The sequence below is a fragment of the Chanodichthys erythropterus genome, chromosome 18, assembly GCF_024489055.1.
Source record: "Chanodichthys erythropterus isolate Z2021 chromosome 18, ASM2448905v1, whole genome shotgun sequence".
Taxonomy (NCBI): domain Eukaryota; kingdom Metazoa; phylum Chordata; class Actinopteri; order Cypriniformes; family Xenocyprididae; genus Chanodichthys; species Chanodichthys erythropterus.
In genome coordinates, this window is record NC_090238.1 from 633515 (window position 1) to 652529 (window position 19015).

Here is a 19015-nt window from a genome sequence, read left to right on the forward strand (position 1 = left end):
TGAAGTTTAAAGGGGTCATGAATTGAGAAATCTTTTGATATATAAGAGTTCATCTTACTATAAGAATATCCTGTAAGTTTCAGAACTGAAATCTTCCTTGTTAGTCCAATAAAAGCTTTTATTGACTCCAGACCCAGAGATCGACTGATCCTGGAATGTGTCTATAGATGGTGAAACTCCGCCTCCACAGGAGAAATCAACGCCCACTTCATCATCACAGCGTTAGCCCCGCCCACTGGTGTGTTAGTGAGATGAGGAGGAGAGAAGAGCGATACAGGACTAAAATAACATCACCTTTCAAAGGATCCTAATGCAGGAATATGATTATTTATTTGCAACAATGTGAATGTCTCAGTTGAGCTTTATTTATTTGTGTTCGGTTCATTTCACTGTGGATTCTTTGGTAAATCAATCGCATTTTGGCATTATCAGACTTTTACGATATGAACTCGACAGTAATGCAACAACATGTCAGTAACTGTGTTCATTCTAATGCCTGATCTGATATTAATGATTCATGTACAGTCACATGATCTTTGTCTGTGTGTCAGTAAATCAAACCAGTGACTGAACACTCAACTTCACCTTGTTTCTCTTAGTAGGAGGAAAATAATCTGTTATTTAAACAGTGATTAAATTATATAAAGAAAGCGATCAAAGAACGCTCCCTTTACAATCGCAGGAGTTGTCAATCAAACAGAGTGAGTTTATCAGTGGCCAAAACTCCTGTTTTATTCAACAAATCTCTTAGTTACATCGTGTTTGCACTGTTAGTTATGATGAAAACATTAGTAAGTGTGCAGAAACTGAGTTTCAGTGACGAGATCACTGCTTTCATGAGCTCAACAACATGTCTGTGATCGACTACATGATCATCACTGCAACCTTTCATGCCACAATCTAAATATAATGTCATAGATTTAAATGTAATGCTTTTTCAACACATTTTTTTAAAGAATAGTTAACCTTGAGAACTAGTATAGAATAGTAAAAACATGCTAAAAGTTTTCGAGAGAGCAATACTTAGCTATTTCATATGGTAAAGATGTTAGCCAATAACAGCAGTGGGCGTTTACACTGAGTTCTAAAATCAGGGCAGGAAAAATGTCTTTTATTTCTAAATTATGATGATATTTGATCTTAAAAGCATACTAACAGTATGAGTGCACCCCAGGAAACACTAAAAATCAACAAAACAATGCAGTTCATGACCCCTTTAATAATTTCTTATCATGATTTCTGTTTTTCCTTCACTAAATATAAGACCTCTTAAAATAGTCATTAAGACTTTTATTATATCATTTAAGATATGTAAGACTTTTCCCAAGGAGACCTTGTAACAGTTAAAGTAAGACAGTTACAGACTGCTTGAGACTTGGGTTGAAGATCCAAATGCAGCTTTATTGGGACAATCCAAAATCATAATCCATATAACAGGAGAAACACTATGGAGAAACCCATAAATTGAGAGATATGGAAAGTTCCTGCAGGGTAACTGCATTCTGCTCCCCAATTTATACATCTCAAATTTCGTCACAAAATAAAGCTGCTCATCTATAGCAATCTCTTGTTCAGCAGATCTTCTTCCTAAACTTCGGCAGTAAAAGTTAGCTAGGAAGTTCACTGTTCATCATCTGATCATCTAAAAATACTAGAGCAGTACTGTCACACATGGTAAAGAGGTAAAGCTTGACAGAATCCTTCTTTTTGCAGGTGGAAAGTAAGTGATCCAGCAGTAGTCAGGGATGTTCTTTAGATTCAATGTTGAGCTGTGCCAGACTGGAGCAGGATGTTGTTAAGCTCATTTAGACACTGGAAAAGCACATACTGAACATTCTGTCATAGTGAACTCATGTGAAACAAAAGCGTGCCTTCTAAGTCATTATAAAATAATGTTTCATCTTACAAGAAACATTCATTACTGGCAGCACAACAGGCTGTACAACAAACGCTACTATTGCTGTCGGTTTACTGCCCATGTGATCGTATTCATTGTGATCCGAATGCCAATACTTCCGCCCCATTTGTCTGTATTACATAATATACGGTAAGGGGGAGAGGCTCTTTACTGGAAAGCCAAAGACTGACAGCAATTGTAATGCAGACTCACGCGCCAACAACCATTTCAACCATCAAGCTGTGACGATGAAATTACTGAATTACTTTATTGCTGTTTTGTAAATCAACATCAGGAAACTGAGACTAAACAGTCACATTGCTCCTCATTCTCAGAAGCTGAACTCATAACAAACTGTGTATCATTGAATCAGATTTCAAAATTTACATAAACCCCACCCCCGAGAACACTCAACAAAGGGGGCGGGGTCATGTTGGGCTGCTTTAGAGAAGAGGAAGAGTTGTTGTAGTCGAGTGTTGTTGTCATGCCGTCATTTTACGCCGGACTGCTTCACAAACGAGGGTCAATTCAACACAAAAGATGAACATGACGGCACATGCTAGTGGATGAGTTGATCAACTCCACAGCAACTACATCAATTTATCCACTAACCATTCAGAAACGTCTAAAAGTTGTAACTTCTTCCTGAGTCTCTCCATCAGTGTCGACTCCGGTTTGAACAATGTAAGGCTGAACACTTTCCTCATTTTGGCTGCGTGAGATTCTCCAGCTTTGTTGTTGTTGAGCTGTTAAAGCTCCGCCCTCTTCTGGAAAGCGGAGCTCATTTTCATTTAAAGCGACACACACAAAAACGGCGTGTTTTTGCTCACACCCAAATAGAGGCAAATTTGACAAGCTATAATAAATGATCTGTGGGGGATTTTGAGCTGAAACTTCACACACACATTCTGGAGACACCAGAGACTGATATTACATCTTGAGAAAGGGGCATTATAGGTCCCCTTTAATTGATCTTCATGTGGATAAACTGAGATCTTTTATAGTCCATGTGGTTTTCATTTGATGCATGAACAAAACTTTATGAAATATTATGTGTAGTGCATCTGGCATCCAATAATCGCAAGCTTTGCGCCTTGTTACTTTTGACAGTTTCAAATTCTGATAATTATATAATTCAAACAGTAAATGGCGTTTTGACACTCTTTAATGTGGCGCAACATGAATGAACATCAGAAGGAATGTAAAAAGATAAAGCAAAACTAACTGAAATTAATCATGCCTCATGTAATCGTTTCAACTGTGGAAAGACGTCAATTAAATAGCTATAGAACAATTTGTCAAGTAACATAACATTTACCATTCAGTGACCATAAACTCATCAGTCACCTAGAGAAAATGAATCTAGAGAGGAACATTTAGCTAAATATATACACTATATTCATTAATTACATAACCTGTTCTCCAATATTTAATGTTTTAATAAAACCATCATGAAAACAAGTTATTAAAGCTACCATTTAAATGTTTTATTTCAACAGTGAATAGGAGTAGAAACATCATTATATCATTAAAAAGTATTATGCTTCTTTCTCATCTTCATCTGTCTTTAGTGTGTAATGTTGCTGTTTGAGCATGAAGAGATCTTCTCTACATCAGTGTCAGTGTTTCTGAACTCCATCTTGAGTTTCTTCACAATATTCCTCATTTAAATAATTCATGTGCAGAATAAAGGGGCGGGGCCTGGTTGAGTTAGTTAGTAGTGTGTTGAAACTGGCGGTTATGGTAAGGGGCGGGACATTTCCCTAATGACCAATCACAACACACTGCTCCAGCCGACCAATCAGAGCACATTGTGCTTTTCAGAAGGAGGGGCTTCATAGAGACAGGAACTAAACAGAGCGTTACTGACAGACTGGCAAGAGAGGAGCTGCAACAATGAGAATATGAGGAGAATAGAGTAGCAGAGCACAAAAACAACATCAAGAGTTTGTGAAAAGGCTTAATTGGTCCTCTTTATGTCCAAAAAGTGCCTAAAGCTTTTCCAGTGAGCCATACATGCTCTTTACGGCACACTTCCTTATTGCTCAGACACAATGACAGACCTCAGCAGCATTATAAAGCACCGTGGGTTCAGGTTTTCAGCGACGGCTGGCGCAGTGTTGAAGTCAAGAGGCTTATTATGTTCAGTCTAGTTTCTCCATGGGCGTCTTGCAGACAGATGTGGAGTTACACTAATGGAGAGCACTCCGCACCCCTGTCGAGTTCATGTCACTCGTTTGCAATCAGCCACAAATCTGAATGCAGTCCTCTGTCTGTTTGCAGTTGCACAGATGCATTGTGGGTCTGGAAACAAATGCATACAACTGTCACATGGGACTATTAAAACCAGCCGAGGAATGCGTTGCAAATTCGGAGTGATTTGGGATTCTGTCTGACTGTCTATAAGACACCAGCTCTGAGTTTTGAAAAGGCAGTTTGGTTCATACACAGAGTGACAGTGTGAGTCCCGAGTTAATCAACACCGTTCCTGTTGAGATCGAGACACAGACGTTACACTTGTAGCACAGTGACCCACATAAAAGACGTCAGTAATGAAGCTGCTGAAAAAGCCATTCATTCATGCATCCATCAGTCGGTCAGGAAACACAAAGCTGTTACTCATGCATTACTTCAAAGCCTCACACAAACACTTTAATCCATGAGAGGTGATATACGGAGAGAGCACAGTTAGGCCCCCATGAAATTCACTTTATTTAACAAATTCAATTTTTTTAGTTATTAAAATGTACGTATAATTAATTGAAATCAGAAACTTTGTTCATTAAAAGTTTAACAAATCTGACATTTTAGGGCCCTATTCGATTTGTTTTATTTCTTTATAATACAATTCTGTGTTATTTTTTCCCAAATTATGTGCTTTCAATTTTACTTTTTTTTGGAATCCATTTTAATGCTTTAATTATATTGTAATAATCAAAAAGCATTTCTAATCAACTGAATTCAAAAACTTTAACATTTTTTTTAATAATAATAATAATAATAATAATTTCCTCAGAAATTCTTTGCTGTCATTTCTTCTGGATTTATAATTTAATACAAATCTACTGCATTATTTTCATACCCCTATTTGCAATTTAATACCCTACAAAACAGCTGAACCATCACTGATTTCCACTAAATATTCAGATTAATAATACACCAATGTGTGTTTACATCTATAAAACAAGTATAACTCTCATTAAAGGTCAAATTCACCTTGATCGTTTGACATATAAGAGGTCCTTTTAAAACATCCTCCTCATTATAAACAAAACTTTTATTTAATCAAGCTCCAAAAGCAGCTTGTTTGGATATTGAGGGATTTGTGATGTCACACCGGGCAAACACATTTGCCAATACATAGGCAGTCGTGGCCTAATGGTTAGAGAGTAAGACTGGAAACCTGAAGGGTGCGGGTTCAAATCTCAATACCGGCAGAAAATGACAAAGGTGCGCTAGAGGAAGACATCGAACCCCCAATCGCTCCCCGGCGCAACAACAAAATGGCTGCCCACTGCTCCGTGTGTGTGTGTGTTCACTACTCACTACTCCTAATGTGTGTGCACTAATTTGGATGGGTTAAATGCAGGGGACAAACTCTGAGTATGGGTTACCATACTTGGCCTTCATGATTTTATATGAATAATGTTTTCAAAACACTCACGTGCAAAAGCATTGATACTGTTTCCTATGCAATGACCTTAGCCAATCCTAACAGTGGCTGCCCCTATGGTAGCATGACGTATGACGTAATCATGTTGGAAAGATCACGCGTGACGTAGGGTGAAAAACTCCATCTCATTTTCTCCTCCAGCCTCAAAATCATCCAACATCGTTGTTTTACCTTTTTCTGTAAAGGCCGTTTGATTTAGTCTTTGACGTTCTCTTTGTAAACATTGGATCGGTACTTCCGCCTACGTCACGCGTGATCTTTCCAACGTGATTACGTCATGCGTGGAGCATCACAGAGCAGTGCAAGATGAGCATTTGTAGTTATAAAAGTATATAAATTTTATTTCTTTTATAAAATGGCCGATGGTTTCTCTAGATAAGACTCTTATTCCTCGTCTGGGATCATGTAGAGCTCTTTGAAGCTGCTCTGAAACTGACATTTGGACCTTCAACCTGTTGAACCCCAGTGAAGTCCACTATATGGAGAAAAATCCTGGAATGTTTTCCTCAAACACCTTCATTTCTTTTCCACTGAAGAAAGAAAGACATGAACAAGATGTTGGAGGAGAGTAAATTATCAGGAAATTTGAATTCTGAAGTGAACTTTATTATATGTCATTTCAGACATATGAGGGTTGAAAATAATCTTTTTCCACATATATATTTGTTTCTTTTCTCTTTTTTGTGCAAAAAACATTATTAACTAAAATAATAATTATAATTAAAAAAAGCCGTGTCATGTCCGCTTCAATATAACAAGTGAAAGTAAATGAACTCAGTTGTTTTTGATGAATTAAAATCAAAAGTACACACACAAACACACGCAGTGATCATGACTCACTTTAACCGATCTTCAGCAGTTCACACATAATGACAAACACACATGCAAAGGGTTCAAACACTGTCAACACTAAGTTTTGTTAACCGTGTCGGTGCCGGAGTGTGTGAGCAGAACACAGTATTACACACACATCTGTGCAGACTGGCTGCGTTTCCAAACCTAGTGTGCTGCCTATCTAGACAGAATTTTAGGATCTGTATGAGCCTGTCCCAATAAACACAGCTGGGGTTATTTGCATTTGTCCACTGGTGTTTAAGTGTGCAGAACTTCTTATTACCCGAGAGGACACACTTGCAGTGTTGTAAAAATGGAAGTGCAAGTCATTTCTTTACCGAGCTTTGTTTACACACTTTGATTTTTTAAAGCATGCCTACTTTAAAATAAATGTATAAATGTCTGACATTTCTAATTAAGTGATAAAAGCAATTGCAAATGTTTTGCAGAGGCTAAACCCCCACGTGTGTGTATTGAAACAGGCCCAATGTCACATACTGTACGAGCAGCATTTGAGTGTCTATGCAGATGACGCCCAAATGCTGCCCGGGTAGGGACAGGGTTAAAGTTGAGACAGCACCGCTGCGTCCGCCAAACAAAGACTGGAACATACATCACAACTCTGCCACTCAAACTCATCTGTACTCAGTATGCAACATCACAGGGCTCAATGCAAAACACAAACAATGATATTTTACTGACAACTGCGGTCATTTGTAACTTTTAAGATGTAAGCACACAGAACTGTAGTTTCTGTTTCCCTCGGAGAAAAGAGAAGAAGAATCCGTGTACTCACAGGATTGTGGTCTGAGGAAGAACAGCGGGCACTGATTCCAGGTTTAAATGCATACATCTGACAGTGGTACGGAAACACAAACAGCGGCTCGGACACGAGAACACCCGGTTTGGGCCACTGCTGAGGAGAAACACGCCGAGCACACTTAAGAAGCAGGGTAAGTTTCGGACAGTCCGCAGCGCCATGACCAGCCAGTGCGCCGGAGAGCAGTGTGCAGGAATCCAGCGGCGGTCCAGTGGGAAGTAGGGCAGTGTTACAGACCCTGTGCTCAGACGGCATGAAAGACCAATCACAGCCGCCTCAATCCTTCACCACAAAAGCCCATCCTACTAAACTTTTGCCTACTGCACACTCCAGAGGACGTGCGTTACCGGCACATAGTACGTACTTAGTACACAGTCTGAGTATGCGAGCTGGGATCCACTAAAATACATTCAACCATTAATCTAGGATGTGCTGAGTCCATGAAAAATGTTACTGTAAAAAATAAAAAAATAAAAAAAAACTTTAAAAAATAAAATAAAATAAAACTAAATAAATTTGATTGAAATAAATAAATACATTTGTTTAAATAATATTTATTTTTATACTTTTTTTATTTATTATTATTTTTTTTTTTACAGTACAGTACTACAGAGAGTAGGGGAAAGAAAAGTGACACGATTGATACATTTATAATGTTAATTTTCCCACAGTATTAATTAGGTCTTTACAATTAAAAATATATAACTGCCTTTTAAATTGTAGGATGGGGTCCCTTACATGAAGATGATCATATCTGGGGGTCCGTGGCACCTAGAAGATAGAAAACCCCTGATCTGTAGTACTCAAAATAAATAACTACATTCAAAATCAATTAGGCTAATAAAAGTACTCATTTTTTGGTGAATATAAAAATATATAATTCAAAATTTAATAATTTTGATATTTTACTTCTGTAATATTCTACAAAAGAATAATAATGTATTATATTTAAGTTTTAATCCCCCCCCCCCCTTTTTTTTTTTTAAAGTCATAATAGTATTTCCGTTTTTCATAATAAGAGTCTGTTCACAATAGAACAGTACAATACTTCTTGTGCATGGGATATCAATATTGTGTTTGCATGGAGCACAGTGTGTGGAATACTATTGCTATCCCATAATGCAATGCTCTTGACTTCACCCACTATCAGTTATGGTTTAGCATGTCCTGGATAATTGCTGCTGTAAAACATAAAACATTGTGTGGTCACTTATAATGTTATTATGCTTTTTACATCAAAACTCTCATAATTTAGAAATAAAATACATTTTTCCTGCTCTGATTTGAGCGCTCTGTTTTAAGGGGCGTGTCTCTGTGATACTTCAGTGTAAACGCCCACTGCTGTGATTGGCTGACATCTTTGAATGTGAAATAACTAATTATTACTCTCTAAAAAACTTTTAGCACATTTTAACTATTACAGCTCTCAAGGTTAACTAATCGTGAAAAGTGTTGATTATAGCATTACATTTAGATCTATGGCATTATATTCAGATCGTGGCATGAAAGGTTGCAGTGATGATCATGTAGTCAATCACAGACATGTTGAGCTCATGAAAGCAGTGATCTCGTCACTGAAACTAACTAATGTTTTCATCGTAACTAATAGTGCAAACACAATGTAACTAAGAGATTTGTTGAGTATAACGGGGGTGCAAAGTCTGCGCCGAAATGCGATTGATTTACCAAAGAATTCACAGTGAAATGAACCGAACACAAATAAATAAAGCTCAACTGAGACATTCACATTGATGAAAATAAATAACCATATTCCTGCATTAGGATCCTTTGAAAGGTAATGTTATTTTAGTCCTGTATCGCTCTTCTCTCCTCCTCATCTCACTAACACACCAGTGGGCGGGGCTAACGCTGTGATGATGAAGTGGGCGTTGATTTGTTCTGTGGAGGCGGAGTTTCACCATCTATAGACACATTCCAGGATCAGTCGTTCTCTGGGTCTGGAGTCAATAAAAGCTTTTATTGGACTAACAAGGAAGATTTCAGTTCTGAAACTTACAGGATATTCTTACAGTACGATGAACTCCTATATATCAAAAGATTTCTCAATTCATGACCCCTTTAAAAAAGATTTAGTTTGCCTTACTGGTACTCTTTTATTGGTACATGGCTGTTTAAAATAACTCATAACAAAGTCATAAAAAAGATCTTTATTTGATGAAATCGCATGCATTTGCATGAAACATCTTAAGCGTTTCTTCTTCTCCAACAAATCATAGTCTACTCAGGTCTGTGGCAACACCATTTTCTTTATTCAGAGTACGATGTGTCAACATCCAGCATGACAAATATTGTACAAATTTCCACCATTTAAAAATGAAAAAAATCACCGCAACTTGTGATCTCACACATTTATAGTAAAATTAAAATGTCAACAAGTTCATGCTGTATCGTACAAAAATAAATCAAACTCCAGTTCCACAGAGAGCACGATAGTTTATACAAAATCCCGTCTTCATCGATGATTAAACAAATCAACCTTGAAATGAAGAATTCTGGATAAATAAACTCATGAATTCACAATAATTCATATGAAAAATCGCATTCTAAAACGTGACTTCTTTTGTTGTACCTTGGGTAATGAGTCACATATATCCTTTAAAAAAAAACAATGCAATATTATGCAGCAACAGTAAATGAGCAGCATGTTTGTGCTTACATTCCCATTTCCATTGTACCGATGACGATAATTGATTCAAAACCCATACTAGCTATTTCTCTATTGAAAGCATTACTATATTGGCAAAAAGCTGCAGATGTGATGCTGTGCATGAACGATGGAGCCCTAAAAACGGACCGATTTGTACAATGGATGAGATCCAGTGAAGTACAAGCACCTTTAGCTCTCAATAAGGTATTAACAAGGTTGCTACAGCTAATAGTACAATGGAAATGAGGGGCAACACCCTCAAACTCTACTGATGACTCTGGGAGATCTTCTTCTTCTTCTCGACTATACTCTTTTATGATTTTGTACAGTGATAAGACATAAAGTGCTGCTGGGGATTATTTCGCATTATATAGAACATACTCAACGAACTAGCATCGTTACTTAAAAATGCACAATATTCCTTGTAAAGATATTGTCCTCGTTAATATTTCAATCCCTGTAATCTCTCCTCAAACCGCTGAACGTCTGTCATCGTGCCGAACAGACACCTGGAGATTGCACATCGTCCGAAGATGGGATAAGTGCAAATAGTCTTCTGGCACAAAAGTGGGGGCGAAAACCCTGTAGGTCCCGTGTTCATTGTCTATACTCTGTATAATTCCTTCTGCGTTAGACTCCGTACTGTACAAACGTGGTCCAGGCGTGGAAGCGGAGGTGTCCCTGCGCAGCACCGTACGGCAACACAATGAAACTCACAGAGCATCGTCCGTCTCCAAACACAATGTCCACTTCCCTTTAAAACATTTGTATTAAAAGATTTGTATAAAAAATCAATCATTTACATATAGTAAAAAGATTCTGTAGCTTCCACTGTTTACAAACATGAAATTGCATATACCCACCACATAGATTGCATCTCTTTTTTTATACACATGGTTTGGTCAAATATTGCTGAGACAGTTTCACTCCGGCTACTGTTATTTCAAGAGTTGACCAAATGAAGACGCGATGTTAGAGCCGCTATTGCCGTTACACTGATGACGAAGCCACAGATAATCAAAGCGTTTTCCATGTTAAAGCAGTAACAGGAACTCCCTGTACCATAAAACATTCACACTCCACTTCTGTGATCTTTGTTTTTAACACCAGTGTTTTTTTGATAGTTGATATGGCAATGCTTTATTATAGTATAGACATTCCCACTGACTATAAGACACTTTGCAACTACATGTCAACTTACTCTACTAACTCTAACCCATCAGTCGACTGATGCTCTAATGCAGGGTTCGGGAGTGACGGCGTTACGTAATCAGGATACAAAAAAAACTGTAATTCGTTACAATTACGCCAAAAATAAAGTAATCGGAATACATTTTGTAAAAAAAAAAAAAATGGGAATATTATCAATGGCATTTACAGCTAAAATAAAAACAGTATTTTGACATAATAATGCTTTATTAAGCGCTGCTTCTGTTGCCAGTCAGGACTCACGTGAGCCACCTGCTGGTGCATGCGCAAATAACACCTGTCTGCTATCAATCTCCTCAGAGAAACAGCTACCCAGACAGCAGCATGATGTGACCCAGATCCGTGTGGATTACACACGGCACAGATCTGGGCCGACACTATGTTGCTGTCAGGGAAGTTATTAATTACGATGCTTCCCGCGGGAAAAACATTTTCATGTCTGGAAATGTCAAAGTTATTTCGTTTTCAAAGAGGAAATTATGCCTTCCATGTATGAAGATGCTTTCTTTAACAAAGGACTCAACATCCATCTGAAACGTTTGCATTGACGACTAGCACGGAAATCATGTTAGCTAAAATTGTAGTGTTTGTTAGTGATGTAAAATTCCATAGTTTGTATGGTCGCAGTTTTGTGTGAGTTTTTTTAGCAGAAAATAACGTGAGAGTTGCTACACCGACTCAGTCACCGCTCAACCACTGCAGCCACTAGATCATGTCTCTATAGATCATATATATATAATTTTAATTTGAAATTCATATTACATAAAGGTACTTTGATAATATTGCTTTTTACTTGACTTTATTTATATATGTATCCTTGAAGGAATCCAAAAGTAATCCGATTACTTTACTTTAATAATGTGGTGCTTGGATTACCTTACAGAATAATCTGTAACAGAACACATGTGAACCTGGTGACCTGCTCTAATGAGAGTTAGTTGACATGCAGTTGCAAAGTTACTTCTAGTCTAAAGTGGATTATTAAAAAGTGTAAGCGTTGATATTAATGATAAAAGAATCTTTCACTGAGCTAACCTCTGTGATCTATCTCAGCAAGCAACGCAAACTAATGTTCAGTAGTGGTTGCATTACTGTGGTCTAATATACACTAAAGGTGCATCGATGAGCAGCGAGAAGGATGATTCACGTTACATTAGCCTATGTGAAAACGTACGAAATGTGAATGCTTTCAAAAACTATTTTGCAGATCATTTTTTAAAGCAAGGCCAGAAAAATAAACCCAAAGAAAAACTATGTTTAGTCAGCATAACACTTTTCAAAAGAACATGAATTCAACACTGTTCGATAAACTACCACAGCACAGCGTGAGGCATCCCATGATTATTGTTATTTTTTTCTTTCTGAAAGTGTCTTTTGCGTTCCTTGGTTTTAGGAAAGTGGCCCTTCATTGTGAGATGCTAGACTTGAATGCCTTGTACTGCTTGTTTGATATTCTCCAGCAGGGCCTTGTTCTCTGCACTCTGGTACTGATCTGGACTGCTGTACATGTCCGTTAGCGTGGTCACATACGCGTCGAAGCTCTGTTCGCTCATCGGCTCCTGTGAAACAGAGGAAAGATCCTGTCAGATGAAATACAGCATGTGGAAGATGATAACAACACTTCAGTCTGAGCTGTGCACTTTTGACAATTATATAATGAATTGGAAGTGAGGTGGAAAACAGGATGCAGACTTGTAATTACAATTTCAATTCAAGAACCGAGAATTACAATGGAATGAAATTCAAACAAAATGCAGTTTGTCAGTATAAATAACCCAAAGACATAAGAGGTTTTTTTTTTTCTTTTTTTTTCTTTCATTTAAGGGTTATTTTTGGTGTCATTAGATTCAATTATATATATTCATATTAATGGTGAGAGTTAAACTGTGGTCTTACTCTCTGATGCATCTGTAAACAGCTGTTGTGTCGAACTGGAGGCTCTTTGTGAAGTGATTTCTGGAGGAAAAGACAAAAGTGAATTCAGTGAATACAGTGTTCAACATGCTCAATACATACAAGATCTGAACACCCAATCTGAGAGCAGGTCCGGATAACTTACCGGTACAGTTTTTAGGATATTTGCGGCCCAATGACTACATTTCTAAATGTTTTTGATTTTTAATCTAAATATTTGTATGGCCCTAATCCATACTGAAATGATAATATCATGCATTCACTATTTTTTTTTCACTATGTTTATGTTTACATTTACATTGCTCAAATTTCAGCTCTGTTATGAAGGAAAAATCTGATTTTGATAAGATGAAGACAATAAATAACATGATGCTGTTGGATGATATAGTTTGGCATAGACCTTTAACCCCATATTTTTCAACCAAAGACTTTCTGAATGGAACAGGGGAAAACAACTGTTTATTCATATTTAATAAATCCCTGAATGACACTACTAAAATTGGTATGTATTAATATTAAAACCATCTAAATGGAAGAAAGCTGTCAACTTAAAATCATTCTAGTATAAACCAGGTTTATTATCGTTAACTAAAAATAAAACCATAAAAAATAAATAAATACTTAAACATTTACTGAAATAAAATAAAATATGTATATATATTGTATTATATATATATATATAATTATAGTTTAAGTTAAATAAACTCAAATTTAATTCTAAAATTCTGTAACACTTTAGTATGGGGAACAATTCTCACTTTTAGTTGTTTATTAGCTTCATATTTGCTGTTTATTAGTGCTTATAAAGCAGATATTAATGCCTTATTCTGCATCCCTTAATCCTACCCAATACCTAAACTTAACAACTACTTTACTAACTATTAATAAGCAGTAATTAGGGGTTTATTGAGGTAAAAGTCGTAATTAATACTAAATGTGTTCCCCATACCACTTTGGTATGGGGAACATATTTACTATTAATTACGAGTTTTCCTAAAATGTAATAAATACTAAACAGACATAAAAATAAACACACTCATAAGTAAAAATGACAAAAAACCTGTGGGACGTATTGAAGCGCTGATTGTTTTTAAGCTACTGTAACTCGCTGCAGAATAAACCACATTAAAACAGCTTAAACTAGACTAAAAGCAGCCTGAGCAGGCTTTCAGATCAACTTAGGCTGTTTCTGTGTTTTAGCAGAGCTGGTCTTTTAGAGATGCTTCAGCTCAAAGCATGTTCCCTTGACTCTTGCAATAACAATGCATCAAATTCAGATTACACCAGTCGATCCCTACACCTTTTGACCTATGGACTAGTTTGAAATGACCCCGGTTGTGTCGTATTGCTGAAGCACTGGCTATTATACCCAATTACTGAATGTGCCTAAAAAGTTCTTTCTTGATTTTGCTAAATGAACAGATTAAATTAGTTTGCTCTTTGTCCATGACTCGTCCTCTGTCCCTTACCATCCGAACAGCTGGACATTAGCTAAACTGTTTATCAGAGAATGGCTGAGGCTGGCCAGCTCATGCAGGACAGATTCATTTTGCTGTTCAATCACCTTGTTTTCTTCCTCTAAAGACTTCAGATTAGACTCCATTGTGGTAATCTGTGGGACATGAAGCGGCAGACTTGTTAATTCTATTGGGATCAAAATGTCTTCAGCATGACTCCATAATGTTTAGACTAAGACAGTACGTACACTATGGGATTGAATGTTTGATTTATTACACAAACGCTGCATTTACACCTTAAGGCCTTCTGTACAGACACACACACACACACACACACACACACACACACACACACACACACACACACACACACACACACACACACACACACACACACACACACACACACACACACACACACACACACACACTTGTATATGTGGTTTACAGGGAGTCGCATAGGTTTAATGTTTTTTATACTGTACAAACTGTACATTCTCTCCCCCACACTAAACCTGCCCATCACAGGAAACTGTCTTCATTTTTACATTTTTAATAAAACATTGTTTATGCACATTTTTACTTTCTCAAAAAAACACCATTTAGTAAGCCATTTGGTTTACAAGGACACAGGAAATAATGTTTATGTCATTATACACATTTGTATCCTCATAAACCATGTATACAAGAACACACACACACACGATTTTTGTCTCACCTGTTTACTGTTTAATTAGGCCTATTTTTTCAGTTGTGCTGCTTCATATTTTTTGTAGAAACCGAGATACTTTTTTTTTCAGGATTCTTTGATAAATAGAAAGTTCAAAAGAAAAGTATTTATTTGAAAAATAAATTTTCTGTAACATTATAAGTGTCTTTAGTGTCACTTTTAATCAATTTAATGCGTCCTTGCTGAATAAAGTTATTAATTTCTTAAAAACAAACAAAAAACAAACAAAAAAAACGTACTAACCCCAAACTTTTAAATAGTGAATATATCATGATACATATATATATATATATATATATATATATATATATATATATATATATACAGTATATATCAACTTTATTTATACATTTTTGCTGTAAATAAGGTTGTTACAATACTAAAGATAAAGTTACACTATAACAATATGCTGACGTCTAAAGACACTTCTTTGAAATGTCCATTCATCATGGGAGTTTGTCTGATAGTGGCCCAAATCAGATGCAGAAAATCAGATTCATGTGTTTTTACTGTTTACACAAATGCAACAAGCAACATTAATGTTTATTGACTAACAGTCATAACTCTGGAATAATTAAGATTTTTAATGTTAATGAGAGAAGTCTCTTCTACTCACCAAGGCTGCATTTATTTGATCAAAAATACAATAAAAACAGTAATATTGTGAAATATTATTACAGTTTAAAATAACTTTTTTCTATTTTAATATATTTTAAAATGTAATTTATTCCTGTGATGGCAATTATTGGTGCTCAATTATGAATAATGGTTCTTAGATTTATCATAATTTGGTTTTTGTGGAAACCATGCTTTTACATTTAAAAAAAAAAAAAAAAAAAAAAAAAAAATATATATATATATATATATATATATATATATATATATATATATATATATATATATATATATATATATATATATATATATATATATAAAATAGAATACAATCATACAAATGATATTTTACAATATTACTGTTTTTACTGTATTCTCAAAGATCAGATGAATACAGCCTTGTTGAGCACAACAGACTTCCTTCACAAACATGAAGAAAGTCATAATTATTCCAAACGTTTGCCCGCTATAGTTGATACTCACATATGGAAATCATTCTGTAAATACCCTCACCTGTGTTCTAAGTTTGATCATATCCGCCTCCACCTGTGAATTTGATTCATGTAAATCTTTAATATCTTCATCCAGCTGTTTAACATCTGCATCACAGTCTAAACCTAGAGTGAAAACAGACAAACACGATATATAGCAGAAAAAGCAAACACAAACCTGCACATAAAACACTCTATCATTTTACAGTGTGCTGACTCTATAATTGTGCTCATATGTGTTCACATAAACTCTTGGATGGTTTGAATTATTCCCAGGCATTAAAAGCCACCGATGTATAATTGGTATTATTACAGACATGCAGAGACTGACATGAATTGCATTTTTACTGGCATATTTTGTAATTGAAGTGAAGTCTTTGTGACTGGTTTAGTTCTGCAGTGTAATGTGAGATTTCAGTCTTTTTACCATTGCCTGTTTGCTGTTTTATTGTGAGCATCTCCACTCCTGATAGTCGGGCTTTCTTCATCGCTGCGGTGGCACGAGGGCAACCAGAGAGACTACAAAAATGAGAGAAAGAAGAACGCGGAGCGTGAAACATGGATTATTAACACTTTCCCCCCAAAAGAGACTGTGGCTGTGCAGCATTTTATCTTTGTGTTCAGCAGTCACCTGCTACTGATGGCTTACTTCAGTCTCAAACAGCTCCCACTACCGCTCAGAAGTCTGGGTCAGTGAGATTTATGTTTGTTGTTGTTGTTGTTGAAAAAAATTTATACTTTTATTTAGCAAGGACGCATTAAATTGATCAAAAGTGACAGTAAAGACATTTATAATGTTACAAAAGATTTCTGTTTCACATAAATGCTGTTCTTCTGAACTTTCTATTCATCACAGAATCATGAAAAGATGTTTGTGACATTGAGAACTGGAGTAATGATACTGACAATTCAGCTTAATCACAGGAATAAATTACATTTTAAAATATATTCAAATAGAAAAACAGTTGTATTTTTGATCATATAAACAGTTTTGGTGAGCAGAAGAGATTTATTCCAAAAACATAAAAAATCTTACTGATGCCAAATTTTTGAACAGTAGTATATGTGGTAGAAATAAATGAGAGTTTCTTTTTTCTGTCTTTGCATAAGCTGACAAACCCATAATAATTATGATTTGCTGTCATTATAGTACCTGCTATACCCCTGATAGGGCAGCAGAGGGCGCTCTCACCTAAATATTGATTGGACTGTTTGGAATAGAATACTGTCATACTATTCTTACTGTATGTATATTGTTCACTGCACAGTACATGTACATTTTACATATGCATGAAATAACCTATTAAAATAGTGTAGTATATATTATAGCAGGGTTCTCAACGTCTCTGCAGAGATTAGCTCCAACCTTCAGGATATCTAGGAACCTACAGACAGTCGAGTTTGATCAAGGTTGGAGCTAAACTCTGCAGGAAAGTGGAACTCGAGGGCCAGAGCTGGGAACCCCAGATATATAGTATGTCCTGGAGGACCCCCAGCCCTGCACATTTTATATGTCTCCCTCATCTATCACATCTGATTCAACTCATGTGCTCATTAGTAGCGACAGCAAGACCTGAAATGGGTGTGTCAGAAATACGGACCTCCAGGACAGGTTTGAGGACCATAGTATGTTGCATACTATATACTATATAATGCCAAATAAAAACAGTATACACAGTAGCACAGTATGCAGTACTCTAGTATTCCATTCTCAGTGTGCTGTAGCCCTGAAAGCACTGCAATAGTACAATCTGTTTCTGAGCTTCTGTTAGTGTATAAATAGCCTGGTCAGTCTATCATGTGTGCAGATCCTGAACACTACGGTCTTGTTCTCATTTGTTGTTCCCTTCACTCTCTTTCTGTTCTTGATGCAGTTGTTTGGGGTTAGATGTTGCAAAAAGATTTCCCTCCTACTTTTAATTTTCCTCTTGACCACAGATGTCACTAGATCTCATCTCAGCACATTTATTGAATAGTAATCTTGACTTTTAATCTGAATGGTTTTGAAGATAACTTATCAAACATATGTTATTGCATAATAGTGATCTGTGTATTTATATTACGTTGGACACATTGTTTTATTTGTATCTTTATTAATGAGAGATTTGTGGGCAGAGTAATTAATTTAGACTGTCAGGAGGTTTGTCAGGAGATTTGTTTGTTTTTTGTAATTAAATTAAATGTAATTGAAAAGATAAAGTGGGGTTAGATGTACCACTGAGAATTGTGCAAGGGGTTGTTGATGATAATTGGGTCAATTGTTGTTGATTCTTCTAATATTTGAACAATTATTGCAAAATATTCATGTACATTTTCATATTACAATATTACATTTCAAACTTCATTATTTAAAAGCATTCCCATGGGCTAATATTGAGTGGAATCATTCAGCCTCAATTTAGTCTATTGCTATTGTGACATCACAGAATTTAAAGCATGTGTGTACCTTTCAGATGTATGCTATCGTCTTTTTTGATTGGCTGATGGACCTCATGCACTGATAATAATAGGCATGTTTGATTTCATGCGCACTGTGCAGACCGATCAGCATCTGTTTTGAAGCAGTGCATGTTGGTCATAAATGTACCTATTTTGCAAAGTACCTCAAACTCACCGATGACTGTTTTTAACATGTAACCATGGTTTCCTGAGAAGGGGATGAGACACTGCACCTTGGTTTAACATTATGGTGACACCATCAGCATGA

General features: G+C 36.2%; 2 protein-coding genes across 5 annotated transcripts in view; both read right to left on the reverse strand.

Moving 5' to 3' along the window:
* LOC137006925 (peroxidasin) overlaps positions 1–7520 on the reverse strand; it is a 100563-nt gene extending 93043 nt beyond the window's left edge. For 2 of the 4 annotated variants that reach the window (XM_067368082.1, XM_067368081.1), the window contains exon 1: positions 7201–7520. In XM_067368082.1, coding sequence (XP_067224183.1) covers positions 7201–7385 — 185 coding nt within the window. In that variant the 5' untranslated portion in view covers positions 7386–7520. The remainder of the gene's footprint in view (positions 1–7200) is intronic. The other 2 variants (XM_067368083.1, XM_067368080.1) reach the window with 1 other exon arrangement.
* Positions 7521–12519: 4999 nt separating this feature from the next.
* Positions 12520–19015, reverse strand: part of myt1lb (myelin transcription factor 1-like, b) — a 60035-nt gene continuing 53539 nt past the window's right edge. The window contains exons 16-20 of the mRNA XM_067368395.1: positions 16736–16827; positions 16331–16434; positions 14502–14627; positions 12998–13057; positions 12520–12660 (exon numbers count right to left, since the gene is read on the reverse strand). Of these exons, the coding sequence (XP_067224496.1) occupies positions 12520–12660; positions 12998–13057; positions 14502–14627; positions 16331–16434; positions 16736–16827 (523 nt within the window). The remainder of the gene's footprint in view (positions 12661–12997; positions 13058–14501; positions 14628–16330; positions 16435–16735; positions 16828–19015) is intronic.